The 23,022-nt window shown below is 34.2% G+C and overlaps 1 protein-coding gene across 1 annotated transcript in view; it reads left to right on the top strand.

The window, feature by feature from the left end:
• Nucleotides 1-8,543, top strand: part of Coq8 (ubiquinone biosynthesis protein COQ8, mitochondrial) — a 28,182-nt gene extending 19,639 nt beyond the window's left edge. Inside the window, exons 5-13 of the mRNA XM_089238368.1 lie at nucleotides 2,157-2,360; nucleotides 2,552-2,637; nucleotides 4,543-4,683; nucleotides 4,993-5,074; nucleotides 5,163-5,256; nucleotides 5,356-5,497; nucleotides 5,686-5,793; nucleotides 6,469-6,621; nucleotides 8,124-8,543. Coding sequence (XP_089094494.1) covers nucleotides 2,157-2,360; nucleotides 2,552-2,637; nucleotides 4,543-4,683; nucleotides 4,993-5,074; nucleotides 5,163-5,256; nucleotides 5,356-5,497; nucleotides 5,686-5,793; nucleotides 6,469-6,621; nucleotides 8,124-8,414 — 1,301 coding nt within the window. The 3' untranslated portion in view covers nucleotides 8,415-8,543. The remainder of the gene's footprint in view (nucleotides 1-2,156; nucleotides 2,361-2,551; nucleotides 2,638-4,542; nucleotides 4,684-4,992; nucleotides 5,075-5,162; nucleotides 5,257-5,355; nucleotides 5,498-5,685; nucleotides 5,794-6,468; nucleotides 6,622-8,123) is intronic.
• The last annotated feature ends 14,479 nt before the right edge of the window (nucleotides 8,544-23,022 follow it).

Below are 23,022 nucleotides of genomic sequence, written 5' to 3'. Positions count from 1 at the left end.
AGACTAGGTTGCGGAAATCAGTAAAGTGATGATTTGCCACTTTCAAGTGTGAATATGTATGCCATCTTCCCCCATTTAAAAACTCTCTCTACAAACCAACAACGCATTATAGACACACAAATTTTTTGTTTCTTGCATCAAATTGGGAAGATAGCACTAAACACATTGCATGCACTACCCAGACATATGTGCATATCAGTTTGCAGCACTTTTTACCATGCACCATTATTTCTTTGTTTCATCAGAGGAATATTTACAATAAAGATGTATAGTTACAGTGCAGTGGATCCTACGTATAAGAAGTCATGTTCCGGTTTTGAGAAGTCTTATTTAAAGTTTCCAGATTTAATTCTTTTAAATTGCAGAAGCTCTGTGAACAAACTCAATGTCATCTGATATGCTTGCAAACATTTACATGTACTTTTTTGAAAGGTTTTTGATGTGAATATGACTTATGAATAGGCACAATTTTTGAGCATCATGAAAATAGGTCAGACTTTGAATCCAAATAACTTCTGCACTACACATGAGAAGAGAATGTTAAATATCTTATTAGAAAGAAAAAAATTTTAAATTTATAGTGATAAAGAATTTGATCTTGGTATGACATCATTGGATGGCTCAAAATTTCTAGGCACAATTTTTGAGCATCACAAAATTAGCCAGACTGAATTCAAATAATTTTTATAAAACATATCCACTGCTCAGTATCTCATTGAAAGATGGAGATTCAAAGTTTTTAGTGATAAGAATTTGATCTTGGTATGATGTCATTGGATGCGTCACAAATATGTATCGCGTATAAAAACTGTCATGTCACACATAAAAAAATTAGGATTACTTGGATACCGGCCTGTTATCACCTTATGTGTGCTGTAATTGGATGGTATTTTATTGTCGAACGATTGATCCTAAAGGCCTACTTTCAATTAGATAAAGTATTCAAATAACATTTAGTATTCAGATATGAATTACGTATTACAAGGAGTTGTATAGTTGTTAAAATAAAAATGTGTTAACTTTTTATATGAACACCCTGTTCTAAAGAACCCAAATACAAAGTGGTTGTCCTGTCTGTCCCGATGCAAACAAAAAAAATCCACATTTCTAAGTGCAGTATTGGCTGAGATATTTGAAATCAAAAAACAGAGGAAAGTAGGGGGGAAACAGTGTTAAATACAGAGGGAAAGCCATTTTGCCTGCATTTAAGGCTGTTCCCCCACCTTCCCTCCGTTTTCTGAATTTGAATATCTCAGTGAATATTGCACTTATAAACATGGAATATTTTTTTTGTTGGCATCAGGAGACAGGGCAACAACTTTGTAATTGGGTCTTGAGCACAGTGTGTCCGCAGCATGAATGATGTATCTGAGTACTGCACATTATTTGGGTACTTTTTATAATTGGAAATATGCTTCTAGGATCAGCAGTTCGCCAGTAAAATACCATACACTCTGCCACCTATGTACCCTATATATATATATATATATATATATATATATACATACATACAGGGTGATCAGCGAATAAGCCCTTATTTCCAAATTAAATATCTCTATAACAAAGATCAATAGAATTATGCGTTAAACGGTACATTTATTAGCAAAACTGTAAGAATGTTGTACAGAAATTTCGAAAATTTAGTTTTTTTTTTTTTTAATTTTGTAAAATTAAAAAAAAAAAAAAACTGGAGATTTCGGGGTTCCGAAAATCCTCATATGTGTGAAGAGAAACCACTGCATTCACCTAAAATTACTGCATGGGCTGCGGTATGCGCCAGAGGCATTATCGGTCCCTTCGTGCGAGAAACGATTACTACTGAACGTTACGCTACAATTTTGGAACAATTTGTCAGCACACATGGCGCATACTGCAGCCCATGCAGTAACTTTAGGCGAATGCAGTGGTTTCTCTTCACACAAATGAGGATTTTCGGAACCCAAAAATCTCCAGTTTTGTTTTTTTTTTAATTTTAAAAAATGAAAAAAAAAAAATTTCAAAATTTCTGTACAACATTCTTACAGTTTTGCTAATAAACGTACCGTTTACCGCATAATTCGATTGATCTTTGTTGTAGAGATATTTAATTTTGAAATAAAGGCTTATTCGCTGATCACCCTGTATATATATATATATATATATATATTCTTTTTTAGTATTAGCAGCAAATCTCTTGGTTGGAGCAGCAGGAGAAAGAGCCAAGCAAAGCTTAGGACTTTCCGCCTCTCCATCCTCAAATGCCCAAGCCTTACTGAACAAGAATCCTTTTCTGAGTGAATCCAACATTAACAAGATTGTAGATACTTTATGCAAAGTTCGTGGTGCTGCTCTGAAATTAGGTCAGATGTTGAGCATACAAGGTAACAATTTCAACGATTTTGATTTGAATAGTGAAATTTTTATGCAATAAGTTTCAATGCTCATCCATGTGTCCAACATCATTTGTTTTTATTCTCTATGAAGGATATCTTATGAAACTCTTTATAAATAAAAAGTTTCTAATCTTGCGTTATTTTTCCCCCTTCAATAATTATTGCATGTTATGTTCCAGATAATGCAATGTTGGATCCACAGATTGCTGCAATTTTTGAAAGAGTTCGCCAGTCTGCTGATTTCATGCCTTACAAGCAAATGGAAGCAAGTACTTCATTCTACTTATGTATTCATATCCATTGTCCAAAGCCATTTCATTTAAAAAGATTCAGAATTTTTTTAACCTACTAGGCATTTAAAGCTTCACCGTCGCCAGCAAAGATTTCAAATTTTGAGCTCTATTATAAAAGAGCTCAAAATTTGAAACTCCTTCACTCTGGAAGTTTTTAAAAGATAAAGTCAGCATACAGTGCAAGAGCAATGAGTAGACTAGGTCAGTGTTCTACATTTGCTGGTCGGTTTGTCGCTGTCGATTTGCAGAACATTTCACCCAATTCATATAGACACTATATAATTTTAGATTTTGGGAATAAAGTGCTCTCTATATTAGTTTTCATTTGCCTTAACCATCAGAAGTTTTGCAAATTATTTCTCACATTTCTGCTGGTCTGAACTGTCTTTAATTGTTTTCACTGGTCCACAGATACCAAAAAGTTGAACACTGGACTGGAGTTTATGAGTAGAATTGAAAATTCAAAAATTACAGATTGGGTATTGATAATGGCTGATGAAGGGTCACCTTCAATATTTGAATGAACAAATCATCACTGTCAGGTGGTGGAAAATGACAGTCAAGAAGCTGTTTCAGAGTTTGCAGAAGTTGCTTGCATGTCAGTTGGAAGTTGTCATGCCAGTGTTTAAAATCTAAATTGAGAATGTATCACGTTTGTCCAGGAATTGTTCTCAAAAACATAACACTAGGAAAAATATATAAGCATGTCTCTCATTAGCCTAGATGCTCTGCTCTTCATTTTTCAATCATCTACGGCACTCATAAACTTTAGTTCAACGCATTTCTATCATACTATACTCTGACTTGATCATTTGAAAAGTCTGAGAAAATAATATTTCCTAGCAAGACACTAAATTTGATATTTGAATGCCGTTCTAAATTCAACATATTTTTTTTCATGACAAATAACCTTAAATGCCTTTAAATCACTAGATATACATGGGCCTATATGCTGTACTTGTTTTATCTAGATGAAGCATATTCATTATAATGTACAGTCAATACTCATTATAGTGACAATGTATTATTGCAGCTGTTGAATTATGATAACGACCTGTATGATAAGTCTGAAACTTTTTCCTATTCATCCCATGTTATTCATTCAATATACAAGTCTAGAATGACAGACTAGTCTTCTTTTGGATGCATGGGGAGGGATACAAAAATAGTTATTCGCTTCAGACTGTGGATATAATTAGCCTCCCACATTAAATGATGATTGTGTGATAAAAAAAAGAACAATAAATTGATCAGAGCAATATGCAATACTGCTTATAAGCCTAATTAATATTGTTCCAGATAATGTCTCTCACAAGTACTCAAGCTGGCAAAGTGTGAAGCAGTTTGAAGGACATCACAGATTTATTTTACAGAACAGCTATGCACACACATTCACAAGCAGAGATTTGCCTGTACACATTAAATGGGGAGCCTCTGAAAGTCGGCTACTCACTAATGCACACCAGAGATTTTGTCTTCTCTCTCACCTCAACTCAGTGTTGCTTTGGCAGTGTTTTTATTCAAGCAAAGAAAAGTGAAACGTTTGAGAAATTTCACCACCATTCTCGTGAGATCTCATTCTTTTCTTTCCACACAAATTTCTCTTTGCACCATGATGTTGCCAAACTATCAGAGCTGTCGCCAAACTTATCAAGTTTGTCACCAGTTTGGCGATATTTACAGATAAATGCATTAATTTTCATTTTTACATAATATAATAACTATTCCCACTACTTACAGGTGACAAATGACATAATAAAGGATAAATAAGGACTATTTCCATAATTTTCATGACAATATTTTGTTACTGAATATGATACACCGTTCTCTTACAGTGAATGTTTCTTGGAAATTTGATTTGTGTGTAAATCTTACAGAAAGTCATGATTCGAGAATTTGGTCATTCTTGGCAAGAAAAACTTTCAACATTTGAGACCAGGCCTTTTGCTGCTGCTTCCATTGGTCAAGTACATTCTGGGATATTGCATGATGGAACAGAAGTTGCGATGAAAATACAGGTCAATAGAATCCAATGTTTTCAATTACACATTCTTACATTAATTTTGATGATAACTGGCATGCACCAAAAAAATTTTCTTGTTAATTTTTATCAAAATATTTTCAGATAGTTTCGTTGTATCAGGGATTTTTAATTATTTCTATATTTTTAATTGTGTCAAAACAATAACCTTGTAAAAAGTATATATGCATGTTTTTTGGGCTTTTTTTACATGTGGAATTTGTTTCTTCATGATCATTATAGCAAATATTAAACACCGATTATTTTTGAAATTGCTAATACGGATAGATGTGTTTTTTGTTTACAGTATCCAGGAGTCGCTGAGAGTATCAAGAGTGATATAAGAAGTCTGATGAGTATCGTGTATATGTGGAACATTTTTCCCAAAGGTAATATTTGTTTCAGTTCTTTCTTCAATTCTATCTCCATGAAATATTTATCCATTTATATCTTTTGTATTTATCAAATCACTGTTAGGTATGTACCTTGAGAATGCTGTAGCAGTTGCGGAGAGAGAATTGAATTATGAGGTTGATTACACCCGTGAAGCAGCTTCGATGAAGCGATTTCAGTAAGTGAGATTTAAAAAAAAAAAAGACTGTTTATGGTAAATTCTAATTTCAATACACTAAAATTTTTTTAATGAGATTCTAATTTTCATTTCAAATAGAAAACTTTTGCAAGATTCATCTGAATTTGTTGTCCCAAAGGTTTATGAGGAGTTATGTTCCCAGCGAGTCCTGACGTCTGAGTTAATTTATGGCAGTCCTATTGACACCCTTGTGAACGAAGATCAGGAACTAAGAAATTGGGTATAGTATAGGAACATATGAAGCAATGATCCCCATTTCAATCACTATGATTACAGAAACTTGAAAAAATACCCTTCAGCATGTTATAAGATATGATAATTGCTTCTGCAGGGTTTCAGTTTTTAACCTTGCTTAGCATTAAACATTTCCTATTTATAACAAAACTTTTTCTTTGTATTTATTCTTAGGTTGCGGGGCAGCTTTTGAAGCTTTGTTTGAGAGAAGTTTTCATCTTTCATTTTATGCAGACTGATCCTAACTGGTCGAATTTTTTCTATAATTCTGAAACTAAGAAAGTATGCACACTAATCATAAAATCAATTCTACTTATTTAAGATGTAGTTTTATCTTGCATGTTATGTGCAAATGAGTGCGCGGTTCATATACCATACTCCTGCTCATAATCCGGCACAGCAGAAAAATTGAGGGGCAGTTTTTTGATTCAGACTAGTTGGTCATTTCGGGCATGTTGGGGAAAAAGCGAGGTTTGTTTATTTCTTTAACTCTTTTACGATCACAGACAAAATATTTCATCCAAACGCTAGGGAAATAAATTCAGTCATTCTCTGTGTTTTGTTTTCTTCTCATCGTGAAGCTTTATTTCAACCCTATGAACTGAAGTTGTTTTTTTCCTCCTAGTTTTTCTATACTCCTGTTAAGTGATTTTTCCAGCCACATATGATGTATCTGTCTACTATGTACATGTAAGAGTGAAAGATAACATGTAGGGTGAGAGTGAAAAGAGAAATCTACTGATATTCTCTTATCTACTTATCTATTATACTGTTTCTCTTCTATTTTTTCCCCTTTTTCTAACGTGCCATTAGGACAGGGTTACCAGATTCATTGTCAATCCTTTCAAAAAAATACAAATATAAGAATAAAGCAAAAGAAAACCTGCTGATTTTGTCTGTGTTTCAAAAAAATTTCTGTATTTTGAAAAAGCATAATGATATATTTTTCCATGCCAGATAGCTTTGTTGGACTTTGGAGCATCGAGGGAATATTGTCCAGAATTTATCCGCAATTATTTCCGAGTGATCAATGCTGCAGCTAAACAGAACCAGGAGGATGTTCTAAAATATTCTAAGGAAATGGGATTTCTGACTGGTTATGAAACAAAAGTAACAAGACTTTTTATTACTTAACTTTTTATTTACCCTAAAAGCGTGATATTCTAAATAATTTGACAGTAAATTGTTTTAGAGTCGCATTTAATGATAATGTTAAAAATATGACAGGGCATCACGAGTTGAAAAAAATAAAATAAATAGAAATGCCAGCAAAATGTATTAGGTGCCAAACATAAGAAATATTGCTATGAAATATTTAAATAGGGGTTTATTTATTGCTGATTATTCTATTTATGCTTGTAAATGATGTGAAACAGTGTTTGTTTGATCAAAACTGATCATTATGGAACTAAATGAAATTTTCTTATGTACAGAGTTATTAAAATTAAACTAACTTCACTCAGACCTGCATAGAGCCGATTCTGGTTGATGTAATTCATTTGATCATTTCATTAATTCATTAAAACTTGGTATATATGTTACATGGACTATAAGAAAAAGTATTGCAATAAAATATAATGGTGCAAATTTTGACCACCGGGTGAAAAAAGTGGTGCATGAAAAATGAGAAGCATGAACTACAAACATAAAACTTTCAAAAACATTTAATCACAGCACTTTAATTCAGTCTGTATGCATCCTGTTACGTACGTAGACATGATTTTCCAGGAGTCTCCACAACCATAAGTCACGAGGACTCAAGTCTGTAGGACAAGGAGGACGGGCATTCCGAAAACTTCTAGAAATTACCTGAACATCTCCAAAGTGAGTGTGAAGCAGTTTTTTCACTTGTCGGCCAATATAGGATGTGTTGTGCCAAGCTGCATGAAGACAATAGTTTCTTCTCTAAGCATTCTTATTTCTATCTGTAGAAGTTCACAGTAATGGGCACTTGTGGCAGAACACTTTTTGAGGCCTTAACGAGAGTATTTCTCAAGACTACAAAGCCAATTCCCAAAGCATCTATTGTAGAAATGTTTTATTAAAAACATATTTTTAATAAAAATGTGTCATTTTTCAGAAGCTACAAATTGGACTCTGCCCTAATGAAGAAAGATGAGACAACGTACTACTTTCAAATTAGATATTAAAGAACAGACATGTTTTGGCACTTCTATTTCACCTTGAAAACATGGGTGGAGATACGGGGGGGGGGGGGCATTGCTCCCCCACAGTCAAAGGTGGAGTCGACTGATCTAATGTATATATGTATTAACATCATCATTGTGCCCCCTCCAGCAATAATGACCATGATCCCCCCAGACTTCCAAGTCTATCTCTGCCTATGCTTGAAAACAACACAGTTGAATGCATAATTCACGATCACACTAAGGATGTTCACTTGAAAACTTCACATTTGCATTATTTATCTATTATGTGGTCAAAGAAGCAGTCAAATTTAGTATGCATGCATGACTTACATAATCAAATTAGCCTTGTGTTTTTGGTCAAATAGCCCTCATATTAATCCATCAGAATTCAGTTTTTTAATTGGTTCTTTGCTGTGATAAATGATTATTTGAAGTTTTTTTTTCACCCCGTCTTTCACACAGGTCATGGAACAAGCGCATGTCAATGCTGTCATGATTCTAGGTGAGGCTTTTGCATCTGAAAGACCCTTTGATTTCTCAAAGCAATCTATGACCCATCGCATTCATCACCTGGTACCAACAATGATAAAGCATAGATTGGCTCCTCCACCTGAAGAGACTTATTCATTGCACAGGAAAATGTCTGGGATGTTTCTACTTTGTGCAAAGTTGAAAGCAGTTGTAGACTGTAAAACGATTTTCAACGACATCTGTGAAGAGTATCATTCTGTTCACGGCATAAAAGACCCTTAAGAAAATTTTATTAATGTGTGTGTAGGCATGTAAAGAAAAAAAAGTAGAATTGCTGTAATTATGTACAAAATAGATTTTATCTTAGATTAGAAAGGTGACAAATTGTGATTAAGTAAAAATAATCCATTCAACAAATGTCAGCTTCACTTCCATATGAACGTTAAATAATTGTAGGTACAGTGAAATCTCTAACAGCTACCTCCAAACAACAACAATCTCTGAACACGTCCTCTCTATAAACGTCCATCCAAACACATTCTCTCTATAAACGTCCATCCGAACACGTTCTCCTATAAACTTAATATTACAAGTAATCTCCATACAATGGCCACTTTGGACATGGAGTTGTGTCAAGGGGAAAATATACATATCTCGCTGTGAGGAAAGTAATTTTTAAGGGAGTTCCCCCCCCCCCTAAAAACTCTATGGGGAAAAAATTGTTTATGATTTCTTTTCCTGGGTATAAATGTTAGATAGGTGTAATGAAGATAGTGGAGAAGGATAGAGCCACTTAAGTGATTTTTAAATACAACACAAATCATTTAAGTTACGTAAATGTGCCGTGGATCACTTAAGTGGTCTGTAAATGTGCTGTGGGTCACTGAAATGATGTGAGAATATGCTGCTCAGTTCATTCTTACAAAATTAGGTTTGAGATATCGGATGACTCAGAGGGCCACATTTGACCCACGCATCAGGGGTTGAGCATGTATGGTCTAGTTTAGTGATGGGTAGGCTGACCATAATTCCTTGAGAGAAATACAGGAAAATACAGGACATCGCCAAAAATGACACCAAAACCAAACAAAGTTGCCAAATATTGTTGAAATTATGGAAAAATCATAATGGCGGGAAATGAAGCATTACTGCAAATTGCAGTGAATTAAAATGTATTCCACAAAAAAACATTCACCAAGACAAATGTGGGAGATAAATATTCTGATTTATAGATGTAATTATAAAATAATTTATGAGTTGAAAAATAATGTCAATCTTTTACTTCAATAAAGAATAAAAATTCAAGTACGCTTCATGTAAAATACGGAAAAAACCGGGACACTTTTGCCAAAAAGTCAGGATGGCCAAAAAAAACAAAATACCAGGGCTGTCTCTGGAAATACAGGATGTATGGTCACCATAGTGATTGGAAAACTATGGCCTGCCTAACGTGTTCCAGAAGGAAAGTATCAATACACAATAAATATGTAGGCTGACCATATTTCCTTCATAAAACATATGGGAAACAGAAAATTGGGATCCATAGGAGATATCCCAACTATTTCCAAAACATTGCCAGATGCAAGTTAAATTACTAATTATAGCCAAAAAAAAGTTGCCAAAGTCAATTGTTAATTACAGCCATAAAAGTTGTCAAAGGCAAGTAAAGTTGTTAGCTATATCTAAAATTGCTAAAAAATCGACAATGACGGGAAGTAGAAAGCTTACACAAGACACAATGGGTGAAAATTTATAATTCATCAGATAAAACATATATGTTTGACAAATATGTGAGGTTAATATGTTTATATGACATGATAATTATGACTGAGTCTTGAAAAACAAATCTTAATTCTCAATTTCAAAAATTTAAGTAAACCTCATTAAAAAGAAGAAAGTTAGAGAGAAAACATAAAATTTACAAAATAAGTTAGAATGTCCAAAATTACGGAAATGTCCCATAAAATACATGTCATATAGTCACACTATGCATACAATTTTCTGACCCACGAACAACAGAAATGCAGTATATTTGGCCTGCGGACTGAAAAGTTTGCACGGCACTGGTCCAGTTGATCATAGATCGGAATGAATTACTATTTGGGAGTTGCTGATACATAGGGCTGTAGTGTGGCTTCTCAGTGCCCCTCTTAAAAGGGTTATTATTATGCAAAACACGTATAAATTTTTGGGGCCCCCATTTATTTGAGGCCTCAGGGGCAGTGTCCCAGTTGCCTCAGTCTAGTTGCGGCCCTGCTGGTACAACATCTTGGTCCATATTAGTTTCCCCCCCCCCCCCATTGGTTCTGTTATTTTCTACCTCATCACTGTAAGCCTAAATTTTGGAATGCCAAAATAGTACTGCAGATTGATTAAAAGGGTTGAAATTGGATGTCAGGTCAGCCGAGGCAAGCACGTATTTTGGCACCCCCCCCCCCCCTTGTAATGTTGAAGGAGAGTTTAAAGGGTGAAATTTGTGTCCCCTTTCTAATCTGACCCATCTGATCCACTCTAGTTACGGCCCTGTCGATTCTTCAATTATTAGAATATTACAGTATCAATTTAATCATGCATTCTAATGTAATTTTTTTCACAAATGAAACTGCCATTCCCAATAGTGACCACATTTTCCTGGTATGACATTTTCCGGTATCGTTAGTGGCCATTGTTTGGAGGTTTGGCTTTTGCTGCACATGTGCATTAAAGAGAGCCCAGAATACCCTGTGTAATAGCTCATGAATATCGAATCCTCTTTCCCAGTTGTTCAGTGGTAAGTATTGAAATAGTGTCTCATAAAAAAGGTGGGGAAAACTAATTGTTATATAGTGAAATTTTGATTCAACGATACTCGGCAGAGCAAGAAAAATGATGATGTCAAGAGATTATTGTTTTGTCGAGAGGTGATGATTTATCATTAGACTAGGCATTTTCTAACATGACTTGCAAAAATATCGTTGTTGAGGGATTTATTTATATCTATTAAATTAAGTATCATTGTAATGAAATTTCACTGGTATATTGAAGTAAATGCAGTGAATATACACTGAGAAGCCAGAAAAACTGGTACAGACGAGTGTATGCAAATAAGTGAGAAATGCAACCAATCAATGTAGCTTGATGCAGTCAGCAGTGCCAATATAAGACAACAGGTAGCTAGAGAAGCTGTAAAATCAGTTTCTACTGTTACAATGGCAGATTATCACAATTTTAGTGACTTTCAATGTGGATGTGGCTTTGTAGTTGGCCTGCCTAAGATGGGTCACAGCTTTTCCAAGGTACAAATGAAATGCGCACAACCATTGCAAGAGGTTGATATAGTGAATATAAGGAATTCGAAAAATATCAAAGCTGACAGAAGTGTGGGCGAAAAAAAGGGCCTCAAAAGAATGGGACCATCGACAGCTGGGAAGGATTGTTTCATGAGATTGACATGTAACACTGCCTCAAATTGCTACTAATTTCAATTTCACATCAACAAGTGTCAACGTGTAAACTGTACAATGGACCCTCCTTGATATTGAAAGGTGCTTGATATATCAAAGTATATATTTGGTAATCGATATATCATATCGAGTACCTTTGATGACTGCAATGTATAAAACTATGCGCCATGAGACTGTTGATGACAGGAATCACATTTTCATTTGTATCTGGTTGTACAGGTATGGAGAAAACCCTGTGAAGCCATGGATCCTGCATGTCAACAGGGGACTGTTCCAGATAGTAGAGGCTCTGTTATGGTATACGACCTGTGTAGCTGGCATGATAAGGGACCCCTGATAAGGCTACAGACAACTCTAAAAGGTGACCACTATTTAAACATCCTTTCAGATCACTTGCATGCATTCCAACCTGCTTGGACAATTCTCATGGGAAAATGCGACTCCACACACACATAAGGAGTTGCTGTCGAGTGGCTCCACAAACACACTCCTGACTTGAGCATCCTCAGTTGGCTACCTAAATCTTGAGATATGAACATTATTGAACACCTTGCAACAATCTGTACAAAAGAGATCATCACCTTTGCACTGGTATAGAACTGGACTGCCATGCAAGTATCGTGGTGTGAATTGCCTCCAGAATATCTTCACACAGTAGTTCGTACCACGTGTGTTGCAGAAGTTCTGCATGCTGGGGGGAGGGGGAACCTACACAATATTAAGTTAGATGTACCAGTACTTCTTGCACTTCAGTGTAGTACACTGCCTGACATTAAAAATGTGACATCCTCATGAAGTGGAGTTTGAATTGAGTGTGTAGAGAAAGATGTCCTCTCCACTTGTTAATACAGTCGAATCCCATTATTACAAACTCCAAGGGACTGAAGAAATCACTTCATTATAATGAAGTTTTGTTATAAATGAATTTCCAATTTTACTTATTTTAATCTTTGTTATAAAAATTTTGGGAAAAATTATTTATTTTTGTTCTAGATGATAAAAAAGAATGAAGTTAAATGTAAAAAATAATGCAAAGCAACTGTGAAATCAATTAGCATTTGATTTTGTTTTTTTGGATAAAAGTTTTACTTAACATATTTGAGGCAAATTATTTATATTATGTGGGGGTTTTTTTTCTTATACATTTTTGTACAAGCTGAGGAAACAACAAATTCCTCTTAAGTGTACACATTTTCAAACACACTCAATGCTTGAAATATTTTGCATTCAAAAGCACAAGCAAATTCGAAAGTCTTTTCTTATATAAGTAGGCTGGAAACTGACACATTTCAGGAATGGATGTTCTGAAACCATGTATGTTTCTGGAAAATGTCTTGAACGAATGTCCTGTAAAGACAGCTACATCCACATATTGGAAATTGGAAAGTCTAGTCTTTCTTCTATGGGATCCTATAAGTGCTGTTTGAATTTGTAACTCCAACAGTCCGATTTTTCAAAATGTTGATGGAGTAGATGAAGATATGCTGTATTTTAACGTCACATTGTTTTTATTTATTCCAGCATCAACTTTAGAAATTATCTTTAATTCTCCTCTCGAAGCCACTCATTTTAAAACACAAGAAATATGAAACATTCCCACTAGCTCACACTACAGATTTTACTTCATTTTCACGCACCGTATCTGTTAAAAATTCTCTTCACAAGCCATAGAAGAACAATCCTTCACTGACAGTCCAGCAAGTTAATTCTCTCAAACTGATTTTATGAGATCATTTTTGGAACATTCAAAAAATTTTTTTTGTTGATTTTCAGAAACTTGTTTTTGAATTTGTTATAACGGATTCTTCATTTTATAATATCAGAATTCGCAATACATTGTTCCGATATAAACTTATTTAAGGATTAGAAAAGCTTTCGTTACAACAAGTCTTGCTATAACAAGAGTCTTGCTTTGACTGTACAAGATATACGGAAAACTGGCTATTTGTAGAGATGCTGATTTTTTTTATTTATTTACATCTTTTTTTAAAAAGAAAATTTTATGTATGCCTCCATAGGAACATGAACCCTAGTTTCTCCCTTGAAGCATATATGTTACTGCCAAAGCCTGAAGTGCGACGAATCCACGAAATGGCAGTGAGGTTTGGCCAAAGTCTGATTTTGAGAAATGATTTGGGCTTTGGCTGGTCAATTCATGGTGTGGCCAGAGATCGCTGGCCAAAGTTCAATTGTGCTGGTGTGAGACAATCTGGTAGGTGCAAAATCAATATTTTAATATCAACACTTCCAAAATTCTAATTAAACCCTCACATTTTTCTGTTAGACTGAACCATTCCCAAAAATTACAGCCCATTTTTGCGTCTTCAGATTGTCATAAATTTAGTTTCTTCCCAAGAACTATTATTGACTGGAACAACCTCCCACCACATATTGTAGATTGTACTACGATTTTAAAATTTTCCTGTATCATCAATCGTCATACTTAACCACTCTTGTATAGGCCTTAGCCAAGCAATATTGAATAAATAAATAAATCCATTTTTTCCATCGCCAACGTGTGATACATGGCAATATGCAGGGTGCATAGCAAACAAGGGTGGGGGGGGGGGGGTGGTATGGCACTTTACTGGCGAACCATTTACTCTAGACGCATACTTCCAATTAGAAAAAGTATCCAAATAACAGTTAATACTCAGATATGTTATTCATGTCGCAAGGGGTTGTATAGTTATTGCAGTAAAAATGTTAACTTTCCATATGGACATCCTGTGCTCAAGAACTAAGTGTGCAATACTTACTGAGATATTCAGATTCAAAAAACACATTAAACAGCTTTAAATGCAGGAAAACGTTTTACTCATATTTAATGCTGTTTTCCTCCAACATTTTTTCAAATTCAAATATCTCAGTGAATATTGCACTAGGGTCATTCCATGTCAAATCACCCAGCCATGACACCCATAGTCTCAGATTTCAATGATGTTTTTTTTATTTGTTGCATTTACCATCCTTATTAACCGTGTGAAATATTATTTGCATATCTCTAAAACTTTTTGAGAAAAAAAATGTTGAAATTTATCAAAAACTGATGCAGATGACTTTTCCGAGGCTCAATTTTTAAGCGGCATTGTTTGAGAAAATAAATCATAACTTTTTCAATTTTCAATATATTCAAGTGAAATTTTCACTAAAGTGTTCACAAAAACATACAGAATATGAATAAAAATAATTCATACACTTACATTTGAAATTTACATGCAAAACAATTATGTAAACTTTGTTTTTGTGGAATTTTTCGTTAGAAAAAATACAATTTTTCAAACGTATTTTTAGACCAGAGGCACAGCAGTTACCAAAACAACTTTTATTTTAAATTTCTCCTAAATATATGAAGTAAAATACTGGAGAAAAAAAATAATGGTTTTTTGACCGTTAATATGTTTATTCTGGCTCGCAACACAAAATTCATCGAAATAAGACTGGATCGTTCCGATTTCAAATCATTCAACTAGATACTGAAATGCAACCCATCATCCCAGATTCCAATTATTATTTTTTATTTATTGCTTCTACCATGCTTGTTGACCATGCAAAGTTTCATGTACATATCTCAAAAACTTTTTGAGAAAAAAAATGTTTTCTAACCTCACGAATGACGTCTCTTAGGCTAACCCCATTCAAGCAATATTATTTGTGAAAATATATCATAACTTTGCAGATTTTCAATATATTCAAATGAAATTTCCACTAAAATGCTCACAAAAAAATGCAGATTATGAATAGAAAAAATGTAAACCTTAAAGGGAAAAAGTCATTTAAATTTGATTTTTTTTTTTTTTTTGACACAATTTTTTAAACACTTTTTTTTGGATGCACAGCATGAATTTTCAATTTTATTTAAATTTAATCCTATTAATATATTAAGAAGACTAGAAAAGTAAACATTATTTTGACAGTTAATACATTTGAGTAACAAAACAATTGTACTTATATGACTACATTAATTATATTTGTACATTTTGACTTAATATAATGATTCATGCTTAGTAAAAAGAAATTTATATTTTATTTTTCATGTACGCTTATACATTTATTACAGTATTAATTAAATTAAGTTTCATGAGTAGTTAATGCAATAATTCAAAACAATTAATAAATTTTAAAATTCTAGGATTAAATGAATTCATGAAATAATTAGAAATGTTAATGTAATGTGTCAAATGGGAGTTGGTGAGAAAAAAAAAAGGTTTTGGGTGAATAAAATAATTTTTCAAATTAAACCTTCATGTTCAGATTCTTAGAAGTGTTCAAATTCCAAATAATTAATTTCACTTTTAATTGATCTATAAATATTTCTTATGATGCAACAAAGACAAACTTTTGCAATCTGATATATTTTTGCATAAAGAATTATTTTGTATTTGATAAATCCAGATAATGTTAATCATATATATATATAGATTAATTTTTGAAGTTTTTTAACATGCTTAATTATAAAGTTATTTTACCACAACAGTGTTAAATTTTTTTTTAATTACTTCGACTTTTACAGTATATATTTTAATAAACATATATTTAATGTATATGATAAATATGAAATGGTTATACTTGTGTGAAAAAAAATATACATTATAATATTTAACACAAGCCTCTATATATTTTTCCCAAGAAATAATTTAAAATTGCTGATAAAAAGCCAGAATATGAGGCATTAAATCACAAAGAATGAAATTATCAGATACAACCTAATTGTTGTAGCTGAGGCAGATGGAAGAGAGTAGAATGGAAAACCTAATGTATATAATGCCTGGTGGTGATATATAGTATGTGATGTTTCTTGTTGTGATGATGATTGTAAAAATAATAATAGCTTCTGTGAAGATATGAACTATGGCACACCAGTCTTTGTCCTTCAGAGGGCAGCTGGTGTCTTATTTAATTATAAGACTTTATCATCCCAGCAGGTGATGATAAAGTCACTGCTGCTGCTTCATTGGGAAAAATAAAACAAAAGTGTTAGAACTAAACTGCCCCCCCCCCCCTATCCAATGATGCAAGTCTCAATTATGATCTTGCTGAAGACAGAATGTGCTCCATAAAGTAGCCTACTCCAGGGTTAGCAAATTTTTCTTATGATAACACAATTTCCATTTGAGCTAAATATTTTATATCATCATTTTGGAAATAAAAGAAAATGTCAGAAAAGACACTTGAAATTTATAGTGTTGGAAAAAAAACTGGATCTGACTGTCATAAAAAGTGTTATGCAAAAGTGTAAAATCTGTTACCCATTACATCATTGGACCCATCAGACATCAATATTGAGGAGTGGAGCAAGTTCTGAACATTTATCTACTGTGTGTTTAAGCATCATAGAGCTTTTTTCTCAAAGTATGAAATATATCCGGAAGCATGCTTTAATCCTTTAAAATGTCATAAGAAAAAAATAAAAGGTTTAAGGATAGTAAACTTGTATTATTCATGTATAAATGAAATAAACGGTTGTACAAAATCAATTCCAGGGCAAAAAATATGCCATGCCTGTAGAGACAGCGAATATAAACAACAATAAATTAAATGAAGAAACTGAATACTGTGAAGAGATGAACAGTGACAGTAATGTAGAGAAGTAACTTGGAAAAATGTCAATTATTAAACAAGAAGCACTTGAAGAAATAAATTCATCTCTACAGAACATAGAAGAGTCACCAATTAAACTTCATACGGTAGCTCCACAGTGCAAGTCAAACAATGCCAAAAGAAAAGTTGAATCTGCTTGCAACACTTTAAAATCAAATGTTTGTAAAGTTTTTGAAGAATTACCAGAAAATGAATCTCAAAGCACACTTAATGAAGATATTAAACAGAAAGCAAATATGAATATTTTGATAAAGTTAATTAGAAATAAGACTCAATTTACCCATCACAACAGGGGCAAATTTTAACTCTGGCCCCTGCTTTAAGAAATGGGAGCAAGGAAAAAAAAAAAGAGTTCAATGTCACTGAATATGCCGTGAGAGAAACAGGAGAGCTTTTGTAAATGAAAAAGCAAAGGTGAGCCATTGTGTTTTTATTATAAAAAGAATCAAAAATTAAATTTCAACGATTTTTTTGCAATCTAATTTTTTAATGCAAAGGTTTAAATTTTCTTTCCTAGTCATAATCTACATTTTTTTGTGAGCATTTTAGTGGAAATTTCATTTGAATATATTGAAAATCTGCAAAGTTATGATATATTTTCACAAATAATATTGCTTGAATGGGGTTAGCCTAAGAGACGTCATTCGTGAGGTTAGAAAACATTTTTTTTCTCAAAAAGTTTTTGAGATATGTACATGAAACTTTGCATGGTCAACAAACATGGTAGAAGCAATAAATAAAAAATAATAATTGGAATCTGGGATGATGGGTTGCATTTCAGTATCTAGTTGAATGATTTGAAATCGGAACGATCCAGTCTTATTTCGATGAATTTTGTGTTGCGAGCCAGAATAAACATATTAACGGTCAAAAAACCATTATTTTTTTTCTCCAGTATTTTACTTCATATATTTAGGAGAAATTTAAAATAAAAGTTGTTTTGGTAACTGCTGTGCCTCTGGTCTAAAAATACGTTTGAAAAATTGTATTTTTTCTAACGAAAAATTCCACAAAAACAAAGTTTACATAATTGTTTTGCATGTAAATTTCAAATGTAAGTGTATGAATTATTTTTATTCATATTCTGTATGTTTTTGTGAACACTTTAGTGAAAATTTCACTTGAATATATTGAAAATTGAAAAAGTTATGATTTATTTTCTCAAACAATGCCGCTTAAAAATTGAGCCTCGGAAAAGTCATCTGCATCAGTTTTTGATAAATTTCAACATTTTTTTTCTCAAAAAGTTTTAGAGATATGCAAATAATATTTCACACGGTTAATAAGGATGGTAAATGCAACAAATAAAAAAAAAATCATTGAAATCTGAGACTATGGGTGTCATTTTGGCATTTTGCCGGGTGATTTGAAATGGAATGACCCACTAGAAAATGTGGATTTTTTTTTTTTTGGCATCAGTAGAGAGGTAACAACTTTCTAATTGGTTTTCAGGCACAAAGAGACACTATAAAAAGCTAATTTTCTGTTAACTATACAACCCCCCTTTGAACAAGAATATATCTGAGTGCTACCTGTTATTTGGATACTTTTTCTAATTGGAAATATCCAGGATCAATGGTTTACCAGTAAAATGCCATACACCTATGCACTGTATATATCAACATCTCTACCAGTTTTCAAAAAATCTTGTATTAACAAGTAGAGAGGCCATCTTTCTCTACATATATGCCACCATCTGGTGGCCCCAATGTCATTTACAAGCACTTGGCTTATTGTCAGTGTCCATCAAGCGATGCTGTTCATCGTATACATGGTGAATGAGAGGAAGTGATAGATGAGAGAGAGAGAGAGCCCAAGTGGAACAAGAAACACTATCAACTCTGTCCTATCCCAAACCGTTTTTGAGTTATGGTGGCTAAACAATTATGGAAAGGAATTTGTTAAGTCTGATAAAACCGAAATTTGTGAAGTTTCTGCAAAACCTACACGCAAACTAAACTCATATTTAGAAAGAGTAAAAAATCCTATAAGATAACATTTTCATCAGAATATCTGGATTTAATGACAGAAATTAACTTAGTATTAATCACTGAAAGATTGACAAAGTTCAAAATTTTTACAACCGGTCAAATTTACCAAAAACTTGTCCATTGCCTCAGTTTTCGAAAGAGCATACAATAAACCATACGAGTTCTAGTTCAGGAAAAATTGAATCTTTAGGTTGCAATACAAATCAGTAAAATCAGCGTTGTTGAAGTAGACATTTTAGTAGATTTTTGCAACAATTTGATTTAGCCAATCTCTCAGCTCACCATTTAATCCAGGTATCCTGGTACAGGGTTGTCACCTAATAGGATTTTCTCATGCAAAATCAAATTGTCACTGAAATCTGTAACTGCTGATTCCAAATTTTAGTCAAATGTATATTCTGACGAATGCTGATTTTAGTGATGAATTGCCAACAAAAAGCTAAATTTCTTCTGCACCAGAACACCAATATGGTTTATTCTAAGCTCTTTCAAAACCTGGTACAACGGACAAATTTTTAGTAGATTTGATCAATTGTGACTGGAAGAGTATTTGCAGAATAGGCGATTAAAAATTTTGGTGACAGTCCAATTTTGAACTTTGCTAATCTTTCAGCGCTTAATTAAATCAGGATATTCTAATGAAATTGGTGCCACTTTATAGGATTTTTCTGCTCTTTCCAACTATGAGCTTAGTTTGAGTGTAGGTCTTTCAGAAACTTCACAACTTTGGGGTTTTTCAGATTTGACATATTTTTTTCCATAATCGATTATCCGCCATAACTCGAAAATGGTTGGACAAGGTTGGTAGGGTGTTTCATGTGTTCCACTTGAGCTCATCTATCCCTCCCTTTCATTTGGCAGAACAGGTCACTTTCACCCTGCATAAACTACTTGGAAGAAATATCGTCTTTATAGCTTAGTAGTAGAGCACTTGTCTGACATACGAGAGACCAGAGTTTGTATCCCCATATGGAAGCAGAAATGAAATTTTCTTTCCAAAAGCAAAATCAGCATCTCTGCATATGGGGTTTTCCTCATATCTTGCATTTGAGTTGAGTGCTTGAGCACCTATATTATTTATCAGCACTGGTGGAAGTACCCTGGGAATTGATTACGGGAAAAAAATCTACACGAAGCTCAAGCACCCACAGGACCAAAATGATTCCCGAAACTCTTGACAAGGATCTTCAACATTTCAGACTCAGCTGACCAAATTCAAACATCCCACGAAGCCCGCTAGCCATGAGCTTAATAGAAGGGTCAATGGGGCCCTGAGTTAAATGGGGACAAAAATAATTGAAGACTTTTATCAAGGAAAAGTTTCAACCTGTGTGGAACAAATTTTTGGTGTCCCCTGCAACTAGATACTCTGTCAGCCAGGGCAAGTACACATTTTCGCGCCTCCTTGTAATGTGGAAGGAGAAGCGTTAAAGGGTGAAATTTGCCCCCCTCCCTTTTGGTCTGGTGCCTGCTGTTCCCTTCTAGTTGCATCCCTGCCATGCCCACATTTTTGTGGCCTACAAAGCTTTTTTCAACTCAGATTTGAGTTGAAAAGTCGCTTTCTCTCTCTCCCAGAGCAGCACCCAGTATGTTCTCACGGCCCAAGTGGCCATAGTCATCCCTATGGAGGTCGCTCGTTGATTCCACTTGGTTACTATAGCAAACCAATTATGGAAAAAATTGTAAACAAGTCAAACATTTGTCCGAAGACCTGTGGCAAGTCAATCAAGGGTTACCACGCCCTTCCCAATCTGATAATCAGTATTTTGCTATAATTAAGCTGAATCAGCGGCCTCCACAGGGGTGGCCTCTGTGGTGGTCGAGTAGTCGTAGTGACAGACTTGCTTCGAGAGGACCCAGGTTCGAACCCCACCGTTGCTGAAGTGGTTCCCAACTTCAAGGTGCAAAGTTGAGAATCTCGATCCAATCTGGCCGATCTCCCAGTTAAAAAGTCTCGCCACCCAGAGCACAGGCCTTCAAATGGTACAAATATTCAATCATTACATTTCACTCCCTTCACTTCTGAAATAAAGATGGCAGCAGTGAAAAGTCAGATACAACACTACACACGCACTCCGGCTATCGTGTGCTTAACTTTTGGAATCCAGTGTATTGATGTCCACATTTTTCAGATTTGGTCGATTCCAATAAATGTGCCGTTTTGAATTTCTACACCCCCTGCAGTATATAATGGTGTTTCTCTCTTTCCTACTTCTGAATTTACTTTTATATCAGAATTTGTGCCCCTTTCCTCAATAGGGTTTTTTTCCCGCAATTTCTATGTTTAGTTTCTATCCCAGAATACACTGCTGCAGAATATCATCTCAAAATTATACATTCTACCAAATTATAACAATAGGATAAAATTCTCGAGACAGCTCATTGAAAACATTGGAACAGGTTCTTTAATCATTTCTTTAAAAATGATTAATAGATACATCAATATATTAGTCAAACGGAAAATATATTTGGCAGTATCAACATCTCAATTTTTTTCCACAAAACGAGACCATAAAAAATACTCACACTCGAATCAATAGAGATACAAATAAAAACTGGATAATAGAAAAAACCATGCAAATGATTCCAATACTGTAGAAGTTTTGCATAACATTTCTTATTCAACGAGATTGGCATTGAAATGTGATAAATCTTTTCTGTAAGAATATCACAAGTTATCATACACCCCCCCCCCCTCCACCAACTGAATAAAAACATACAGAACATCAATTTAGTGAAATATTTCACGTTGAAAATATGAAAGAGATGGTAAATAGTTCAATGTTACAAGGCATCAAAAAATTCTCGATATTTTTTTCAGCTGCAAAAAATTGTGCAGCAAATGTTGCATACCAATAAATTCTGAAGTATATAATCCTCTTCATCAGCAACATATAATAGGGACACCAGAGCTCTATCAGCCGTTTCTAAACACTGGATACATATACGGTGCCAGACGGTACATTCAATGTACAGTAGAACAAGAAGGGGTGTCACTTCTGTGTGTCTATCCTAAAGAGAGTGTGTCCATTAGTGACAAATAGATGTTCAAGAGATAAATTAAGACTTTCCGTTGTTAAACCAGCTAGTTGGGTGTAGAACTGACAACCTGAAGGATGATAGTTCGAATCTCACCCATATCGCTAGTTTGTTTCTTCCCCTTTCATCTGATTTTTTGGATGATCACTGGTTTGTTTTTCATTGGTATTCAAGGCTGATATTAAGCATCCAGTCAAACCGAGATGGTCACATAGGCACGAGCTGTCATGACAATTGATTTATTTTTAATGACTTATATTCTGAGAGCGAGGAGTTATAGTATGCTCATTACGTGGGGTAGCAGATCAGAAGAATTGGAAACTTGAGTGGTCATAGTGACGGACTCGCATCATGAGGTCCCAGGTTCAAACCACACTGGTGGTTGGCTGAACTTGGTTTTCCATGGTTCCTTACTTTGAGGCGCAAATGCAAGCTGATCTCAATGTTAAAAAGTCTCACCACGGAGAGCAACAGGCTTACAAATACTCAATCACTACACCCATTATTTGAAATATAGATGTCAGCACTGAAAAATCATACACAACACTAGATATGCACTCAGACTTAGGTACACTTCTGACACAACTCAGTGGGTAGTGAATTGCCTATGGTGATATATACACCTGCTTTGTGCTCAGTTTGAAAGAACAATTGAATGTGGTGGTGTCTGGGGCCAGGACAATATGTGTATAGATGTACACAGAATAGCCAGTAGATGCTGTGTCATCCATCGTACTTTCTGGACCTTGAGCAAAAACAAATCTTCCATTTTTTCATACATAAGGTAGACTAGCGATAAACACAATCCTTCCTTGT

The sequence above is a fragment of the Pholcus phalangioides genome, unplaced genomic scaffold (genome assembly GCF_987345545.1).
Source record: "Pholcus phalangioides strain wild (caught in Gottingen) unplaced genomic scaffold, Ppha-v1.0 ptg000010l_1, whole genome shotgun sequence".
In the NCBI taxonomy this organism is placed as follows: domain Eukaryota; kingdom Metazoa; phylum Arthropoda; class Arachnida; order Araneae; family Pholcidae; genus Pholcus; species Pholcus phalangioides.
The sequence above is the reverse complement of the archived record's forward strand: the minus strand, read 5'-3'. Positions and strand labels throughout refer to the sequence as shown.